General features: G+C 46.5%; 2 protein-coding genes across 2 annotated transcripts in view; one reads left to right on the plus strand and one right to left on the minus strand.

Annotated features, from left to right (window-relative positions):
* The window catches only part of TRIP10 (thyroid hormone receptor interactor 10), a 260,809-nt gene that overhangs the window by 137,992 nt on the left and 103,033 nt on the right, over positions 1 to 19,784 (plus strand). The gene's annotated exons all lie outside the window — the stretch shown is intronic.
* On the minus strand, positions 4,417 to 7,228 carry CD70 (CD70 molecule; the record flags this gene model as incomplete). Its single annotated transcript, XM_079115079.1, is given in 4 exon segments — positions 4,417 to 4,630; positions 4,633 to 4,950; positions 6,363 to 6,396; positions 7,085 to 7,228. Coding segments are annotated over 4 exon segments (561 nt in total). The 3' UTR covers positions 4,417 to 4,565.

Consider the following 19,784-nt stretch of genomic DNA (forward strand, 5'->3'; position numbering starts at 1 on the left):
GAAATAATATGAAAACGTATGTCATTTTTTGTGTGAAGAAGGTCAGTTTCATATAGTTTATTTCAATCTAAATAGAATGAGAATTTTGTTTAAACAAGTCATGGAATCAACCTGAGCGTTCATCAACAGAAGAATGGATAAAGAAAATGGGATACCAAATGGAGTTTTATTCATCCACACCAGAATGAAAATTGCACCAGGTGTGGCCACCTGGGTGAACCTGGAGGACCACTATGTGTCAGCGCAAAACAGACAGGAAGCTGTTGGGAAGGGCGCTGCTTTGAATGTTGTATCCATGTGTTTGAGTCCCTTGATTTCAGACCTCTGGGTATATGCCTGTGCGCAGCTTGTGTGCTGGACCGTGTGGAAGCACCAAACCCTTAAGCTCTTTACTCACCTTCTTTAAAAAATGAGGCCCAGGACTGGGGTTCTGGACTGGGGTTCTGGCTTGGTGGTAGAGCACTTGCCTGGCATGTGTGAGGCCCTGGGTTTGATCCTCAGCATCACATATAAATAAATAAATAAATAAATAAATAAATAAATAAATAAATAAATTTATTTTTAAAAGATCCATTGATAACTAAATTTTTAAAAAAATGAGATTCTGTCAGCCTTTTGCTCACCCTTTTGTTGAAAGTTTCTCTATATTAAGAAATTAGTCCTTTGTCTCTAAAGAAGTTGCAAATCTTTTCTGATTTGTCTCTCTTTTTTTTTTCCCATTCAAAGAAATTCCATATACTGAAGACACCAAGCTGATGTTTTGGCATGCATGCACATTGCAAAGTGACTCAAGCTGACTAGCATACCCCTCAAGCTAACTTGCAAACTCATCTCCTGGCCGGGCTACTGTTTCAATTCTCTTTTCTTTTCTATGGTGAGAACAATAAAGGTCTCAGCAAACTTTAAGAGGACAGCACAGTATGGTTACCTGATGTCACCGTGCTGTGCATCAGGTCTCCAGAACCTGTTCTTGACGTGACACTGAAACTTTGTCCCCCTCGACCAGCATCTCCCCATTGTGCTCAGGGCTAGTCCCTGTCAGCCGCCACAGGATTCTCTTTCTGTGAGTTGGACTTTTTCAGATTTCACATGGAACTGAGATAATACCATATTAACTTTCCATGTCTGGCCTATTTCCCTTAACATAGTAAAGGGTTATGGAAAATAATATTCCTATAAGACAGCTCCCCAAGAGAAATGGAGGGATGCTGTGGCTCAGGAGGAGGGAGGGCAATTGCCCACACGTTTCACCTCTCCGGTGGCGAGGAGTGGATGAGCACAGCTTGGTGTGTGTATTCCTCAGCCGCCATGGGAGTGAGGTGTCCACCTCAGGATGCGGCTTGAAAACACTGGCTAAGTAAAAGCAAAACCGTGTGGTTGAGAGGAGGGACCAGAGCAGGCGAACGCTCCGGCACACGTGCAGATGGGAGCGGATGGGTGGCAGCCGGGAGTGGCCTCTGCTGGTGGCCTCGGAGCTTCCTCTGGGAGCCAGCAAATGCTTGGAACTAGACAGAAGTACTGCTGGAGTACCTGATGGGTGACCAAACGCTGTGGAGTCATCCATCCTAAAAGGGTTGATTTTATGTCACGTACATTTTCATTTCCATTTAAAAAAATCCTAGGGCTCAGATGCTGCTCAGTGGCAGGTCACCTGCTGAGCCTGTGCATGGCGCTGGTTCCATCCCCACACCCAAAAAAGTGCACACCTGTGGATTTACAGAAAGCGAAATACAAAGGCCTCAGGCTACTCAAGCGTCTGGGAGGAAAGTGTTCCATTTGACCAGCAGTGACACAAAGGAACCCTAAGAGGCCACATCTCCAAGGAGCCCTGCTCTGCATTCCCAGCCCTTGCCCTCTGCAGTAACGTCCAAATTACAAACACCCACCTCCTTGACTCAGCAATTCCACTTAGGAACCCCTGCAGGCGAGGCCAAGGGAGCCGGAGTACAGGCAGCTGCACAACTCAGTAGAGGTGACAAAGGCTAGCAAGAAGCAGATGCATCCCACAGAAGTTCCTGGGTCCACAGATCCAGCCACATGATGGCAAGTAACACATTCCTCCAAAGAGCTGGGGAGAAAACCACTGCTGTAACCCCAGGCCCCCTGGAGAACGCCCTTGGATGATGTCATCCGTAGATAACGGCCACATTCTTTGAAAGCTATGTAAAGCAGTCGTGATAAATTTTTTTTTTTTCCTCAGAGAGAGTAAGGGTTCCAAGTTTTCTATTTAATTACATGTTGTAAAAGAACAGGTAATAGTTTATTTGAATACTTTTTCAATAAAAACTAAATATGGAAAGAAAAAAGGAAAGAGAAAGAGAAAGAAAGAGGGAAAGGAAGGAAAGAAGAACCAACAGGGGAGCCTTTTGGGAGTAACCTGGAAATGCTTCAAGTGAAACGCACCCACATGCAAAGGTCACAGGTTAGCGTGGGCAGCGGGGAAGATGGGGCACGGGTCCTGGACCGGCCTGTGCAAATTCACAAGGTGTCCTCTGGGACAAGGATGAATGACAGGGTTGTTGAACAAAAAGGGCGTGGCATGAGATTAGAGCAGCTTTTTAGTCCATATGTCCATTATGAGTCTCGCCTAATTCATACTGAACGAGAGGGCCAGAAACCCCGTCCCCTAGAGACTCAGCTGCTCCCAGGGCCACAGCACCCAGGTTGTCGCTGGCTCTGTGGTGGGTGGATTCCACAAGGCTATCCCGGGTCACCTCGGACCCTGGACCATTCCTGGGCTTCCCTCCTGCCCCACACGGTGGGATGGTGCTGCTCTTGGATGCTTCTCTACAGCCCCCTGGAATTCCTGTCGGAAAGGCCTGAGGGACCCTTTCTCAGGCACCCAGCATTCTCTAAAGCTCTTGGTTCCCTACCCAGCTCTCCCCTCTCTCCGCTGGGTGGAGTAGGGGGTGGAAGACAGTAAGTTGGAAACCTTCCATTTTTGTTTTATCATAATTAATTTTTTTATGTGGCAATTACACATAACATAAGATGTACTATGGTAACCATGGAATGTCGTCCTAGCAGCATGAAACACAGTCCAGGGTTGTGTAACCGTTATCACCACCTAACCCCAGAACTTTCCATTTCCCCAGCTGAAACTCTGTCCCCACTAAACATGAACTCCCCAGCCCCCAGCCCCCAGCATTCTACTTTCTTTCTCTGTGGATCTGATGACTCTAGGGACCTCCTGTGAACGGGGTCAGGCAAGATCTGTCTATTTCACGGAGCATAATGTCCTCAGGGCTCATTCACATCATGGCAGGTGTCAGAATCTCCTTCCTCCTCAAAGCTGTGTCATAGTCCATGGTGTGGGGGGACCACATTTTGTGTGACAATCACCAGTCAACAGACAGGCTGCCTTTTGTAAACAATGTCTCCCTTCACAAACATGCACACAAGAGGAAGCTTCTGGCCCATATCTGGTCTTGTCCTCTTGTGTCTACTGTGGAGATCCCCTGGAAGCTCTGGTTTCACAAACCCAGTGCCCCAACTGGGTTTTGAAACCTGCTGTGGTATCCTTCCATAAAGTGAGGTCATTTTTATTTATTTAAAAAATATTAATAGCCTTCATTTTTAGAACAGTTTTAGATTCACAGGAAAACTGATCAGTGAATGTGCAAGGTTCCCATGGAGCTGGGGTGCAGCGGTTCCTCTTTCTAACATCTACTATGGCCTAGGTACGTGTGTCCCCCATAAGTCCTGTGTTAGAATGGCATGAATAGGTGGAGTCCTTGGGACGTGACCAAGTTATGGGGCTCCACCCTTGTGTCCTTATGAAAGGGGTTGGGGGAGGCCCTGGTCCCTTCTGAGAACACAGAGGAAGCTGCCACCTTTGAAGCAAAGAGGAATCCACACCAGACACTGAATCCACTGGTACCTTGCTCTTGGACTTCCATCCTCCAGAACTGTGAGCAACATGCTTACATTGTTCATAAAATACCCAGGCTGGGGTATTTTGTTATAGCATCCCAAAAGGACCAAGCCAGCATCTTCCACTAGTCTGATACCTTTGTTACAGTTAATGAACCAAGGTGGATATATTGTCAAGCAAGGCCCACACTTTATTTACATTTTCTTACTTTCTATTTAATATACTTTTTCTTTCCAAGAATCGCACTCCCCCCCCCCCCCAAATCCTCTGGGCTGTGACATGCTGTGGCACTGCTTTGATTTTGATGCCCTGGGCAGCTGTGAGCAGGACTGGTGAGCTAGCTCCTGACCATCCCAGGAAGCTGTCTGTCCATTAAACAGGCATGTCAAGGAGGAACTGTAGCAGGGACCAAGGGTACACCCCTGTAATCCCAGGAGGCTGAGGCAGGAAGATGGTAAGTTTGAGGTCAGCCAGGACAGGCAATGAGATAGTCGGTGAGACTGTGTCCCAAAGTAAAATAAAAAGGGTTAGGGATACCTTGCATTGTGTAGGGCCCTGGGTCCCTCACCCAGCCCAGACAAAAAAACAAAACAAAACAAAAAAACCCAAAACCAAAAAACTAACAGCAGCAACAACAAAAACAAAAAGAAAAATAGAAGTAAACAAATGAATGATAAAATAAGAGCCTTGGTCAGGGGTGCACCCACTGGACACCAAAGAAGGTCTCATCAGCATTTCGGGAGGGGAGCAAGGCATGGTGAGGTTGGAACAGAGCGTGTCCCCATAGGCCAGGGGTGTCAGGCGCTGGGAGGCGACAGTGCAGCCCTGGTGGAAATTCATGCGCAGCAGGCTGATACTGTGGGTGGCTGGGGAGCAGATGCCCACTGTCAGCGTGGCCTTGGGGGACACGGTAGTCCACACAGAGGAGCAGTTGGCTAGTGTCACCTGGATGTGCAGTCTGTAGATGCCCTCACGATGGATGCGCAGCTGCCCATTGACCAGCTCTGGTCCGTGCAGGAAGGAGCGGCCCAAGGATGGGCCTGCCTGCCAGGGCAGCCTGGGGTCCAGCCGGGGACCTGGGGCAGAGGGTGAGGGGACAGGAGGTGGAGGTTAGAGAACCAAGGTGACAGGCATAGAGAGTGAGAGGGAGGGGAGGGAGGGGGCAGAGGGAGGAGGATAGGGAAAGGAAAGGGGAAAGGCGGAGGGAGGGAAGCAGACAGAGAGAGGAAGCAAGGAAGCGCAGAGATGGAGGCGCACAGAGGAAGCGGAGAGAGGGCCAGAGAGGGAAGGAGGGAAGCTTGAGGACTCCTGTGTGCTGCCTGCCTTGCCTCTGTGTCCAATATGGGCTGGAGTTCTCATGCCAGAGCGGGGCTCGGTCAGAGTGGCATGGGGTCCTGTCCTCTGCCACCTCCACTTCCTTAGATCTGTGCGGGGCATGACTACCTCCAGCTGGCCACCTTCGTGTAGACAGCCACATGCTGCCTGTGTGACTTGTCCCCGACCCCTGTACCTTCAATGGCCTGTACCACGCGCTCAATCTCACTGCTCCTGACTCACACCTGAGCGTCCCTCTCCTCCTGGCCAGGCTCCCAGACAGGGGCCCTCTTGAGAGGCATGAACTGGACACAGGTCTGAGGAGAGCCACCAGGGTGCCTGCCAGTATCAAGCTTCCTGTGAGAGGGACACCTGGTCACCGGTTGGACACTTAAGCAACAGACCATCTGCCTGGAACAGGAAGCATCCTACGAGACACATTGTAAACTCCAGGACCAAATGTCCTGGAGCCCCGTCAGGGCAGTGCCTGAGCTCAGCCCCTCTCCAGAGGGACCGCAAGGTCAGTTAGAGGAGGGAGGGAGGCAAGCAGACAACCACAGGTAGCAGCCAGAGGGGGCCAGAGGCCAAAAGGCCAGAGCAGAGAGGAGGGAAGGTGCCCTCCATTACAAGAGGCACAGGAGCACCCAACCTTGTCTGGAAGGAGCTGTGGGACAGAAGGGGATTAGGGAGAGGCTAGGAGCAGAGGTTCTTCCCCAGGACGGCCTGGCAGAGCACCCCCAACCCTGACTAATCTTCCTCCAAAAGGTCCTCTGCCTGTCTTACTCCCCCCTGAATGTTATGTGTCTTCCTTGTCCATCTGTCTGTCTGTGTTGGGGAGGGTGCTGGGCAGTGAGCCATTTGCTGACTGTCATCCCCCTGGGTGGCTGGCGGGGGTCACTCCTAGTGATAGCAGCAGGGACTTTGCCTGCTTTGTTCACCTACAGTGGTGTCTGTCCCCTGGAGATGCTCAGTTCACGTTGGTGGAAAGAGTGAAGGAAGGGTCAGCTCCAAGGATCAGGGTGGCCCTTTTAGTTTTTTTTCCAAGGGAGGAGATAAAATGTGAGGAGCACACATTTTGAGTAAGGTGGTGACTGGGACGCTAGCTGGCCCGGCTGGGGCTCTTCTGTCCCTCCCCTCTCTCTCACACACCGCACACACACTCTACCTGAGTTACCTGTGAGATTCAGCTGGAGCTCAGCTACGTCCCACTGGAAGAAAAGACCAGAAAAGAGAGGACAGACGTAAGCCCACGCGCTTCTGCTCGGCGCGCCCCTCAGTCCGTAGTCCTCCCCGTCCACCTCGCGTCCCTCGGGGCACAGGAGTGATTTCTGAAAGACCTCTTAAAGAGGAAGTCGGTTTGAACGGCATGGAGACTAAAGACCCGACCTTGAAAAGAACTTCCTAGTTTTCCTGGAACTGCGCGGTGGCGCTCCGGGAGCCCCGGCCAGGGAGGCGCGGCCCGCACACCGCCGCAGCGGCCCCCGCGGCGCCAGGCTGGACCGGGCTCCCCGGCTTTCCCGTCCTGGTCGCCCCTGTCCCGGCCCCCGCCCCCAAGGGCAGCTTTGTGAAGCCCCTAGCAGGCTGAGTCAGTCCGCGGGGGAAACACCAGAAACAAGCCCCGGTCCCTGCGCCCGGCGGATGCACCTTTCCCACCCGGGATGCCCCGCACCTCCCGGGCCTCCCGGCGCTGCCTCCCGGGCAGCCGGGCGCTGCCGGGCCTCCCTACTCCGCCACTCTTTCTTCTCTCCGGGTCTTCTTTGAATCCGTTTCCTCTGGATCTTGTCTCCTCTGTCCTGAGTCTGTCCGCTCGCTCTCCCGGCTCCCCACGCGGCGGTCCCCAGGCGCCGGGGACTGGGGACAAGTGCGCCTGCTTTCCGCTCTCCCGCCCCCACTCACCCCAGGAGCCTCGAGCTGCGGCTGCCGTCGGTGCTGCAGGATGCAGTAGGTCGCCAGCACGACCTGGAGGAGCAGAACGACGCCCAGCAGGAGCAGAACGACGCCCAGCAGGACGGTCTTACGGAGCCGGCGCGGCTCGGGCATCGCGGCGGACGGCCAGGGGACGCTGAGCGCGGCCAGAAGAGGAGGAAGCTTCGACCACCTCGCCAGCTCTCGAACTTCTGCCTGCCTGAACCTGCCGGGGACCTCTCTGGGGATGTCCGATCAAGGGGAAGAGCTTCATCTGCTCAACCGGGCAGGGAAATCCCCTCCCACTTCGCCGTCCCCTAACTCCCGGCAGAGTGTGAGGGGCGTGGAGTGCGGTGGGGAGTTGCCCGCCACGCCCTGCCCTGCCCGAGGGCAGCGCAGTCCGGGTTCCCATCGGGCTCCCCGCCGGGTGCTCGCAGATCGCCATGGTGCATCACAGACGTGGTGCCGGGTGCCAGGGGTACAGCCAGCCTCCAAGGGCTGGGCCGGGTTCACCAAGTGTTCCTAGACTCCTGTCCACCTTCCAGTCTGGTAGGTAGGACCGGGAGGCTGACTTGCCCAGTCGGGTGAGTGGGCGTGCCCGCTGCTGACTCATCCACGCTCCGCACAGGATTTTAGGCTGTCCTCCCCTAGCCATTCTTGGAGGCCACCTGCTATTTTTAGCTTTTATTTTGGTGCCCAGGATTGAACCCAGGAACTCTCTTAACCACTTAGCCACATTCCCCAGCCCTCTTTTTATTATTATAATATTTTAATTTCTTTTATTATTAAAATATTTTTTATTTTTACAGACACGTTTTGATTCATTGTACACAAATGGGGTACAACTTTTCCTTTCTATGGTTGTACACCTTGTAGACTCACACCGTTCATGCAATCATACATATGTATAGGGTAATACTGTTTCATTCTACTGTTTTTCCATCCCCACCCCCTCCCACCACTTTTTCCTCTACACCATTCAAATTTCCTTCATTCTTCTCTTCCCCCATGACCTCCCCTTGTCATATATTGTCATGCACTTATCAGAGAAAACATTCAGCCTTTGGTTTTTTGGGCTTGGCCTATTTCACTTAGCATCATATTTTCCAACTTCATCCATTTATCAGCAAATGCCATAATTTTATTCGTCTTTATGGCTGTGTAATATTCCATTGTGTATATATACCACAATTTCTTTATCCATTCATCAATTGAAGGGCATCTTGGTTAGTTCCACAATCTATCTATTGTGAATTGAGCAGCTATAAACATTGATGTGACCACATCACTGTAGTATGCTGATTTTAAGCCCTTTGGGTATAAACTGAGGCGTGGCATAGCTGGGTCAAATGGTGGGTCCATTCCAAGTGTTTTGAGGAATCTCCATATTGCTTTCCAGAGTGGCTGAACCAATGTGGAACTCCACCAGCAATGTACGAGTCTGCCTTTTTCCCCACATCCACCCCAGCACTTATTATTGCTTGTGTTCTAGGTAATAGCCATTCTAATTGGAGTTAGATGAAATCTTAGGGTGGTTTTAATTTGCATTTCTCTAATTACTAGGGATGATGAGCACTTTTTTCATATATTTGTTGATCACAGTATATCTATCTTCTTCTGTGAAGTGTCTGCCCATTTCCTTAGCCCATTTATTGATTGGGTTCTTTGTATTTTGGGTATAAAGTGTTTTAAGTTCTTTATAAACTTTGGAGATGAGTGCTGTGTCTGAAGTGTGTGTGGAAAAGATTTTCTCCCACTCTGTAGGCTCTCTTTTCACATTATTAATTTTTTCCTGTGTTAGTTTGAATCTATCCCATTTATTGATTCTTGCTTTTATTTCTTGCGCTATGGGGGTCTTGTTAAGGAAGTCTGGTCCTAAGTCAATGTGATAGAGATTCAGGCCTATTTTTTCTTCTATTTGGTGAAAGGTCTCAGGTCTAATTCCTCAATCCTTGATCCATTTTGAGTTGAGTTTTGTACAGGGTGAGAGATAGGGGTTTAATTTCATTTTACTGCATATGGATTTCCAATTTTCCCAGCACCATTTGTTGAAGAGGCTGTCTTTTCTCCATTGTAAGTTTTTGGCACCCTTGTCTAGTATGAGGTTACTGTACTTATGTGGGTAAGTCTCCATGTCCTCTATCCTGTACCATTGGTCTACCTGTCTATTTTGGTGCCTGTACCATGCCGTTTTTGTTACTATTGCTCTTTAGTAGAGTTTAAGGTTGGTATAATGATATCTCCTGCATCACTCTTCCTGCCCAGGATTGCTTTGGCTATTCTGGGTCTTTCGTTCTTCCAGATGAATTTCATGATTGCTTTTCCTGTTTCTATGAGAAATGTCATAGGGATTTTAATTGTAATTGCATTGAATCTGTATAGCACCTTTGGAAGTATGGCCATTTTGATAATATTAATTATGCCTATCCAAGAACATGGGAGATCTTTCCATCTTCTAAGGTCTTCCTTAATTTCTTTCTTCAGTGTTTTGTAGTTTTCATTGTAGAGATCTTTTACCTCTTTGGTTAGATTGATTCCCAAGTATTTTTTTTTTTTTTGAGGCTATTGCAAATGGAGTTGTTTTCCTCATTTCCCTTTCAGCTGTTTTGTCGCTTACGTATAAAAATGCTTTAGATTTATGCGTGTTGATTTTAATAAACAGTTCTTTTTTTTTTTTTTTTTTTTTTTTTTTTTTTGCGGTGCTGGGGATTTGAACCCAGGGCCTTATGCTTGCAAGGCAAGCACTCTACCAACTGAGCTATCTCCCCAGCCCACGTGTTGATTTTATAGCCTGCTATTTTGCTGAATTCATTGATGAGGTCTAGAAGTTTTCTGGAGGAGTTTTTTTGGATCCTCTAAATATAGAATCATGTCATCTGCAAATAGTGACAGCTTGAGTTCCTCTTTTCCTATTCGTATCCCTTTAATTTCTTCGGTCTGCCTAATTGCTCTGGCTAGTATTTCAAGGACAATGTTGAATACAAGTGGGGAAAGAGGACATCCCTGTCTTGTTCCCATTTTTAAAGGGAATGGTTTCAGTTTTTCTCCATTAAGAATGATGTTGGCCGTAAGCTTAGCATAAGTAGCCTTTACAATGTTCAGGTATGTTCCTACTATCCCTATTTTTTCTAGTGTTTTGAGCATGAAGGGGTGTTGTATTTTGTCAGACGCTTTTTCTGCATCACTTGAAATAACCATATGATTCTTATCCTTAAGTCTATTCTTATCCTTAAGTCTAGTCTGATGGATTATGTTTATTGATTTACAGATGTTGAACCAATCTTGCATTCCTGGGATGAACCCCACTTGATTGTGGTGCACTATCTTCTTAATATGGTTTTGGAAATGGTTTACCAATATTTTGTTAAGAATCTTAGCATTTGTATTCATCAAAGATATTGGTCTAAAATTTTATTTCCTTGATGTGTCTTTACCTGGTTTGGGTATGAGAGTGATATTAGCTTCATAGAATGAGTTTGGTAGGGTTCCCTCCTCTTCTATTTCCTGGAATACTTTGAGAAGTATTGAAATGAGTTCTTCTTTGAAGGTCTTGTAGAACTCGGCTGAGAAGCCGTCTGGTCCTGGGCTTTTCTTGGATGGTAGACTTTTGATGGCTTCTTCTATTTCATTGCTTGATATTGATCTGTTTGAATTGTGTATGTCCTCCTGGTTCAGTTTGGGAGGAGCATATGTCTCTAGAAATTTGTCAATGTCTTCAGTAGTTTCTATCTTGTTGGAATACAGATTTTCAAAGTAGCTTCTCATTATGTTATGTATTTCAGTGGTATCTGTCATGATATTTCCTTTTTCATCACGAATTCTAGTTGTTTAAGTTTTCTCTCTCCTTCTCTTTGTTAGTGTGGCTAAGGGTTTGTCTATTTTGTTTACTTTTTCATAGAACCAACGTTTTGTCAATTTTTTGAATTGTTTCTTTTGTTTCAATTTCATTGATTTCAGCTCTGATTCTAATTATTTCCCGTCTTCTACTACTTTTGGTGTTGTTCTGTTCTTTTTTTTTAGGGCTTTGAGCTGTAATGTTAGGTCATTTAGTTGTTGACTTTTTATTCTTTTCTTGAATGTGCTCCATGCAATGAATTTTCCTCTTAGTACTGCTTTCATAGTGTCCCAGAGCTTTTGATTTATGGTATCATTGTTCTCATTTACCTCTAAGAATTTTTTTTATCTCCTTCCTGATGTTTTCTGTTATCCATGTTTCATTCAATAGTACATTATTTAGTCTCCAGGTGTTGGAGTAGTTTCTGTTTTTTATTTTGTGATTGATTTCTACTCTCAGTCCATTATGATCTGATAGAACACAAGGCAGTATCTCTATATTTTTGCATTTCCTAAGGGCTGCTTTGTGGCATAACATATGGTCTATTTTTGAGAAGGATCCATGTGCTGCTGAGAAGAAAGTGAATTCGCTCATTGATGGATGGAATATTCTGTATATGTCTGTCAAATCTAGGTTATTGCTTATGTTATTGAGTTCTATGGTTTCTTTGGTTGGATTTTGTTTGGAAGATCTATCTAGTGGTGACAGCAGTGTGTTAAAGTCACCCAGAATTATTGTGTTGTGGTCTATGTGATTCTTGAAATTGAGAAGGATTTGTTTGATGTACAGGGATGCACCATTGTTTGGGGCATAAATATTTACTATCGTTATGTCTTCCTGATTTATGGTTCCTTTAAGCAGTATGAAAAGTCCTTCTTTATCGCTTCTGACTAACTTTGGCTTGAAGTCCATTTTACGTAACATAAGGATGGAAACCCCCGTTTTTTCACTGAGTCCATGTGCGTGGTAGGTTTTTTCCCATCCTTTCACCTTTAGTCTGTGGATGTCTTTTTCTATGAGATGAGTCTCTTGCAGGCAGCATATTGCTGGGTCTTTCTTTTTAATCCATTCTGCCAGTCTATGTCTTTTGATTGATGAGTTTAGGCCATTAACGTTCAGGGTTATTATTGAGATATGATTTGTATTCCTGGTCATTTGGGCTTATTTTTGGTTTTTAACTTGACTTGGTTTCTCCTTTGAGTGGTTTTTCTCTAAGGTAGTTCCTCCCTTTGCTGACCTCCATTGTTGTTTTTCATTTCCTCCTCATGGAATATTTTGTTGAGAACATTCTGTAACGCAGGCTTTCTATTTGTAAATTCTTTTAACTTTTGTTTATCATGGAAGGATTTTATTTCATCTTCAAATCTGAAGGTAAGTTTTGCTGGGTATAGGATTCTTGGTTGGCAACCATGTTCATTCAGAGCTTGAAATATGTTGTTCCAGGCCCTTATAGCTTTTAGAGTCTGGGCTGAGAAATCTGCTGATATCTGTATTGGTTTCCCCCTATATGTATGTAATCTGATTCTTTTCTCTTGCAGTCTTCAAAATCCTATCTTTATTTTGTATGTTAGGTATTTTCATTATAATGTGCCTTGGTGTAGATCTGTTGTGATTCTGTGCATTTGGTGTTCTGTAAGCCTCTTGTATTTGATTTTCCATTTCATTCTTCAGGTTTGGGAAATTTTCTGATATTATTTCATTGAATAGGTTGTTCATTCCTTTGGTTTGTTTCTCTGTGCCTTCCTCAATCCTGATAATTCTTAAATTTGGTCTTTTCATGATGTCCCATAGTATTTGGAGATTCTGTTCATGATTCCTTACCATCTTCTCTGTTTGGGCAACTTTATTTTCAAGATTAAATATTTTGTCTTCATTGTCTGAGGTTCTGTCTTCCAAGTGGTCTAGTCTGTTGGTGATGCTTTCCATTGAGCTTTTTATTTGGTTTATTGTTTCCTTCATTTCAAGGATTTCTGTGTTTTCTTTTTTTCTTTTTTTTTTTTTTTTTTGAGAATCTCTATCTCTTTGTTGAAATGATCTTTTGCTTCCTGCAGTTGCTCTTTCAACTGCTTCTTGGTATGATCATTCATTGCCTGCATTTGCTCTCTTATCTCATCCTTTGCTTCACGAATCATCTTAATCATGTATAATCTGAAGTCTTTTTTCTGACATTTCTTTTACCATATTGTCATTGGATTCTATTAATAAAGAATCTAGATTTGTTTGGATCACTTTCTTCCCTTGTTTTTCATGTTGTTCATGTATCTTCCCCTCCAGCAGTGCAGATCTGGGGTATTGCAGATTCCCCACTACAGGCTTATAGTGGCCCTATAGGTTTCCAAAACCTTTACTTTAAGGGGTAGACCAATATTAGCAGTGCCCAGTTCAGACAGTATGCAACCCTAAACCAAATAGTCCCTATGAGGAATTTAACAATATTGTCATAATAAACAGAATGAGTTTTATTATTATCTTCAGCATAACAAACAGATTTGCAATAAGGACTACAGTTTCTAATGGAAGACAAAGAGGATACGGAGGGGTCTAGGATGTAGCTGTTAATGGGATAAGAAAAGAATATATAGAATTCCTAGATCACAGAAAGAGTGTGAGTATAATGAAAAGAAGTTGATTTTTAGCATGGAAAAAGGGAGAAAGAGTCTCTGAGGGAACACTTATACAAAAGGAAAAGAGAGCCAAAAAAGTAAAGAAATAAAAACTTAAAATTGTTCAATAAGACGAAGAAAGAAAATCTACACTGTAACAATCATATAGTATTCAAACCTCCAGTGTTCAGTAGCCTGATGCATGAGAGGTACCTGACAATGAGCTTCCAGTCTCCAGCAGGCGTCTCAGGATGGGATTTGCCCCACCTAAAGATGGGAGATACGGCTTCCAGGACAATCCAAGATGGCCGCTCTGGCTTCCAAATGTGTTGGCAAATGGGGAGCTGCAGCTCAGGGGTGTGGGTGTGGTCAGTTGGAGGTCCTGGAGGAGGGGTGCTGTCAGCCTGGTTGTGGGATCCTGGTGGCGGGGAGCAGTCAGTTGGGAGTCAGCACTCCCGAGGCAGGGAGTGATGGGTCGGGCTGAGGGGTCCTGGAGACGGGGCTCGGTCAGTATGGTCAGGGATCCTACAAGTCCTGGCTGTTGTCTCAAAATGGCGGCAGCCATGTGTAACCAAACCTGCAGGTACTGTGACAGTGAACTTCCAGGCAATAGCAGGCAGCTGGTGCTCCACTGGCAGTCTGCGGTCAGTTTGCTCACTGCTGTCGGACGATCAGGAGGTGAAACTCAGGCGGTGCATGATGGGTAGTTGAAAGGCAGGTGATGGACAGGCAAGAGGCCTGCAAATGGCAGATGATAGGCGCTAGACAGTGAGCAATCTGCACTCAAAAATATGTTGATATGCTGGTAGACTGCAGGTGATTGCAGTAGACAAATGCAGTAAACAGCAGGGAATCGATAAGCAGCAAAAACTGCCTCACCAAGAAACAGATATCCTCTGCTTGAAACCAGAGTTATGGAGCGACAAGGAACGCAGCCTCCCTCCAGTTTGCCATCTTGGATCTACCTACTATTTTAATCTCCAGACAGGATCTTGCTAAGGTGCTGAGGCTGGCTTTGGACTTTCCATCCTCCTGTCTCAGCCTCCCCACTGCTGGGATTATAGGCATGGCCACCTCACCTAGCAGGCCTCTGTCCTTGATGGCTGCTGTGAGTTGAATAGTGTCCTCCCCAAATCAAGTCCACCTGGAACCTCAGAATACCACCTCATTTGGAAAGAGCTCTTTGCAGATAGAGGGAGGTTAGGGTGGAGTAGCACAGGCCCTAAGACCAATGACTGGTGTCCTTAGGAGAAGAGGCAGCAGCACAGTCACCACACAGGAAGATGGCCCGTGAAGATAGAAGCAGTTCGGAGCAAGGCAGCTACAGTGGAGGAAGCAAGGGTTGCTGACAGCCACTGGATGCTGGGGGGCCGGGGGCTCCTCCCCTAGATCCTTCAGAGGCAGAACGGGCTGCTGACTCCCTGATTTCCAAAATAGAGAAAGGAGACATTTCTGTGGTTTTAAGCCACCTAATTTGTGGTGCTTTGTGATGGTGGCCCCACGTCACAGCTAGGGGTAAGAAAGACTCTTTGAGCTGCGTAGGATTGCGAGAGGGCCCCAGACCAGTGAGTCAGAGCGCTCTGTCCTGGCTGGGGATGGAACCCAGGGCCTGTGCTTGCTGGGTAAGTACTCCACCACCGAGCCATGACCGCTCTGGAACCACTGCGGACTACAGCCTGAGAGCTCACCACAGACCACACACAACAGTGTGTGGAGGGGAGACCACGGGGGGGAGACCACGGTCTGCACAGCTGATTTTGGACACGTTTTTGGACACTGAAACTGGAAAATTTTATTTGAAAGTGAGGGAGGATAGTAGCCTGAACCGGGGTTCAAGGTCTGGAAGAAGCAGGTGGAGAGGGACAATTTCCTTTGCTGCTATGGCAGGCAGACAGGTTGGCAGTCCGCAGGATCCAGGCAATCAGCATACACTCCCCGGGACCCCCGGCTACTAAAGTCCTAAGATTCCAGGTCTAGGAGTTCGGCTGGCAGCACCCCAAGTGAACCCCCATCCTAAGAAATCCCAAGCATGGGGCATGAGCTTCGGGACTTAATCCTATATGATACGCTCCCCACTGTCTTCTGAGGTCTGACTCCACCTGGAGCTCCATTTGTAGACTCTTCTAGCCCCCACCCTGTCCTATCCCATTCTAGATGTTTGGCTGTTCTGCACAGTCTGCCTGAATTCCTTTCCCCTCTCCACCTGACCAAAAGCCATTCTAAAAAAATTGCTATGGAGCATGGTTGACTCTGCAGAGTCGATTTGCCTCATGGACACCAAGAGCCTAGACCTCCCCACGTGGTGGCTGAGCTGGGTGCAGACTGAGGGACTGTGCCCCAAACCCTGCAGTCCCCTCCTCCAACCTGTTGCCAAGGTCACCTGCCTTCAGGGAATGTTCCTCCCAGCCAGGAGTTGTTAATGAATGCGCCCTGGGCAGCCCTTCCTTCCTTTCTGGGAAGATTTGGAAAATAAGGAGAAATGCCCCTTTCCTTTTGGCCACCTAAGCAAGATAAGAGGAGTAGGGCCCATGAGAAGAAAGGGAACCTAAAATCACCCCCACTCCCTTGGGCACCAGCTCTGGACCCCCTTCTCTCCAGAGAAGTCTCTCTCTCTCTCTCTCTCTCTCTCTCTCCTATCCTTTAAGTAATACTTTTTGCTCTTGCCTTCGGTTTCTCGCCTGTTCCATCTTCAACACCAGGGGAACAGGACCTGATCCTGATTTTCAAGACCAGTTTTGGTAACTGAACCCTCAATTTTCAGCTGGGTATGTGACCATTCAGCATAAGAGCTGTTTTTCCCAGCCTCTCTTGCCTGGGCCATCTGATTGAGAGTGACCATGTGAAGCCACTGAGTTCTGGCCAGTGGGTTGCAAGCAGAATTGATTCCTGCAACGACTTTTGCCTTCCTTCGCTTTCCCCTTTTTGCTGCCTGGAGCTTGGCCATGTGGTGCGCCATCTTGGACTGTGAAGATGAGGGCTTCACTCTTGGTGTGTCAGAGACACAAGAGAAAGAGTTTAGGGTTGGGGAGACAGCTCAGTCGGTAGAGTGCTTGCCTTGCAAGCACAAGGCCCTGAGTTCATATCCCCAGCACCAAAAAAAAAAAAAAAAGAGAAAGAGTTTAGGCTCTTGAAGGCTTTGCAAAAGAAGGATGAGGTACCAGCACACACATTCATGTAGGAGTAAAGTTTCCATTATCTTTTTGGTGCTTCTGATACCGCCGTTTACCGGTGCCCAGTTCTGCTCCTTCTAATGTTGAAGATTGAACACTAGAGAAGCAGCCAAGGCAAGCAGATTAAGCAGGTTTTATTTAAAGGTAATAATACAGACTTCTCCCGGCAGGGAGAAGGGGGCCATGGCTGATGTTCTAAAGTCCCAAGAACTGGGCGCACCCTACGTCTTTTATAGGTTAAATTCTCTTTTGTTCTCCAGTCCTCTCCCCCCTTATCTCTCCTTCCTGCCTACGTGACTAGGCCTGGTTTTGCATTAAGTGAGAAGCCATGGGCAGGGGGAGGCCAGGGTGATTCAGGCAGCAAGGGCCCCGGGGCATTAGTTAGCAGCTCCATGCTTGCACTCCTTGATAAAGGCAGGTAAATTTGGTAATCAATGAGCTCGGAGATCCTTGACATTCCATTCTTCCAGGGGCAGTCTCCAACTTCCAGAGGCAGATGACTTTATGGCTTCATTTCCTCGATTTGACCCGATTCCCTATTTCTACACTAACTACCTGTCCTTAATTCTGGCTTCACTTCTTTATTGATTTTTGGTAAAAACATGGCCATCACCCATAGCTGGTTTCACTTGTCTTGTTAAACCTCCTCAAAACTTAGTGGCTTCAAAAAGTAATGATCCCCCCCCCACACAATTCTATTGGTTGTAAACAATTGAAGGTTGAATGTTCTCTCTGATATCTTGGATATGTGGATGCTGACTCCCAATGGGGTGGGGGTGGAGGTTTACCAGATTGGAGGGGGTGGGGGAGTGGGGAAAAATTGGGGGAGTGGAGGTTCCCTGGATTGGGGGGGGGGGAAGGGAGGGGGGGGTGGCATGGGAAAGACAGTAGAATGAGTTTGATGTAACTTTCCTACGTTCCTTTATGAATCCATGGCCAGTGTAATTCCACATTGTGTACAACCACAAGAATGGGAAGTTGTACCCCAGGTATGTGTGATATGTCAAGATACATTCTACTGTCATGTATAAATAAAAAGAACAAATAAAAAAATTAAAATGAAGTATTTTCAGGTGTGCTATCGAGTGTACTGACAGGTGTGCTGTCAATTCTATGGGCTGGCTGGACTCAGGTGTGCAGCCATATGCTCTGCGTGGTATCAACAGAGACACCCAGAATGTGCCTCTCACACTGATGCGTGGTGAGCCTCAGTTTCTCCCAGGTGATCTGTTACTATTCAGTAGCCTAGCCCGAGATTTAAAAACCGTGTTGAACATGTGTTTGCTGAGTCCCTGCTGTGGCCAAGGGCACAAAACAAAACTCCTGTCCTCTTGGAGACTGCATCTGTTGAGCACTCCCACGTGACCGACCAGCTTTCTTACACTGTTTTCTCATTTTTATATAAACGTAATCCCAGCTAACACTTCAACAACCCTGAGAAATAAGTGGCATTGTCTTGAGAATCCTGTCTTGGATTTTTAGTAACAACTAGAATTTTGAAAACAACCAATAGATCTCTCCATAATGTAGTTACATGAAAAAGATATCTTGAACATGATGAGAAAGCGGGTTTATAGAGGTTGAGCACCTTGTTAAAGGTTAACAGTAAAGCTGAAATTCAAAGTCTGCTCCGACTCTAGGGTTCTCTTTATCCTTTTATGCAATACCTTATGGTCTGGAGTGAGCACTCACTGATGTCAGGATTGAAATGCATCCTAAAGAATGAGCGTAGGGGTGGGTCTGGCATAGCTCAGGGCTGGAGCACGTGTTCAGCATGCACAAGGCCTTGGGTTCAAGTCCCAGCACGGGGGGGGGGGGGGGGGGGGGGGAGGGGGGGGTGGGGGGGGGGATAGAGAGAGAGAGAGAATGAGAAGGAGTTGGCCCCACTGCCCTAGACAAGCCCACTGCCAACATTGTGCATCAGAGTGTCACATTCATTACAATCCATGGAAGTACATGGACACATTATCACCCAAGTCCAAAGTCCACATCAGGGTTCACCGGTGGTGTGCGTTCTGCAGGTTCTGGCAAATGTATGATGACATATATTCCCCATCACAGTATCAGAGAGCACGTTTGCTTCCCTAAAATCCCTTTGTGATCCCTCTCCCCAGCCCGACAAGGGCTGACCTTTCTACTGTAATCCATTGTTTTTCTTTCCCACTACCCCATGAAACTGGAATCAGACAGAGAGAGAGGGCTTTCCAGATTGGTTTCCTTCACTTAGGGATGTGAATTTAAGATTCCTCCATGTCATTTCAAGGTTTGATAGCTCATTTCTTCTGAGCGCTAAATGATATTTCATTGTCTGGATGCACCAAATTTCATTGATCCATTCGCTTACTGAGGACCATCTTGATTGCTTCCAAGTATTGGTGATCATGATAAAAACCTGGAAGTGGGATTGCGGGTCACAGGTTGACGTATGATTAGCTCTGTAAGAGACTGCCGACTGCATTCCCAAGAGTCCACCCCAGGTTGCAATCAGTCCAGTCGCCAGTGAAGAGTCCTAGAGGCTCCACACCCCGACAGGCTTGGCGCGGTTTGTCATTTCAGTTTTGGCCACTCTAGTGGTCATTTGTTGTCATTGTAATTTGTTCTTCTCTGATAATTACTGGTTTTGAGCAGCTTTTCATGAGTTGATTTTCTATACTTGTATCTTCTTTCGGGACATGTACATTCAAATTTTTTACTATTTTTTCACTGAAATTTTGTCTTTGGATTATTAAGTTGTAAGTATTCTTTATGTATGTTGAGTATAAACCCTTTGTTGATGCATGATCTAAAAATATGTAACTATTTTCTTTTTCTCTGAGATTTTGTTTTTTGTTTTTCTTAACTGTATTTAGAAGAGCAAATGCTTTTAATCTTTGTATCATCCCCTTGATCACTCTCTCATGGTTTATGCTTTTAGTGTCTTGGTTAAGAAACCTTTACTCAATTCAGTGTCACAGAGATTTTCTCTAAGAAGTTTTGCAGTTTTAGTTCTTATATTTAGATCTATAATATATTTGGAGTTAATTAATTTTGTGTGACTCTGAGGTAAGGATCAAGGATAATTTTTTCATAAAGATTTCCCCATT

Source organism: Sciurus vulgaris (genome assembly GCF_902686455.1).
Source record: "Sciurus vulgaris genome assembly, chromosome: 16".
Taxonomy (NCBI): domain Eukaryota; kingdom Metazoa; phylum Chordata; class Mammalia; order Rodentia; family Sciuridae; genus Sciurus; species Sciurus vulgaris.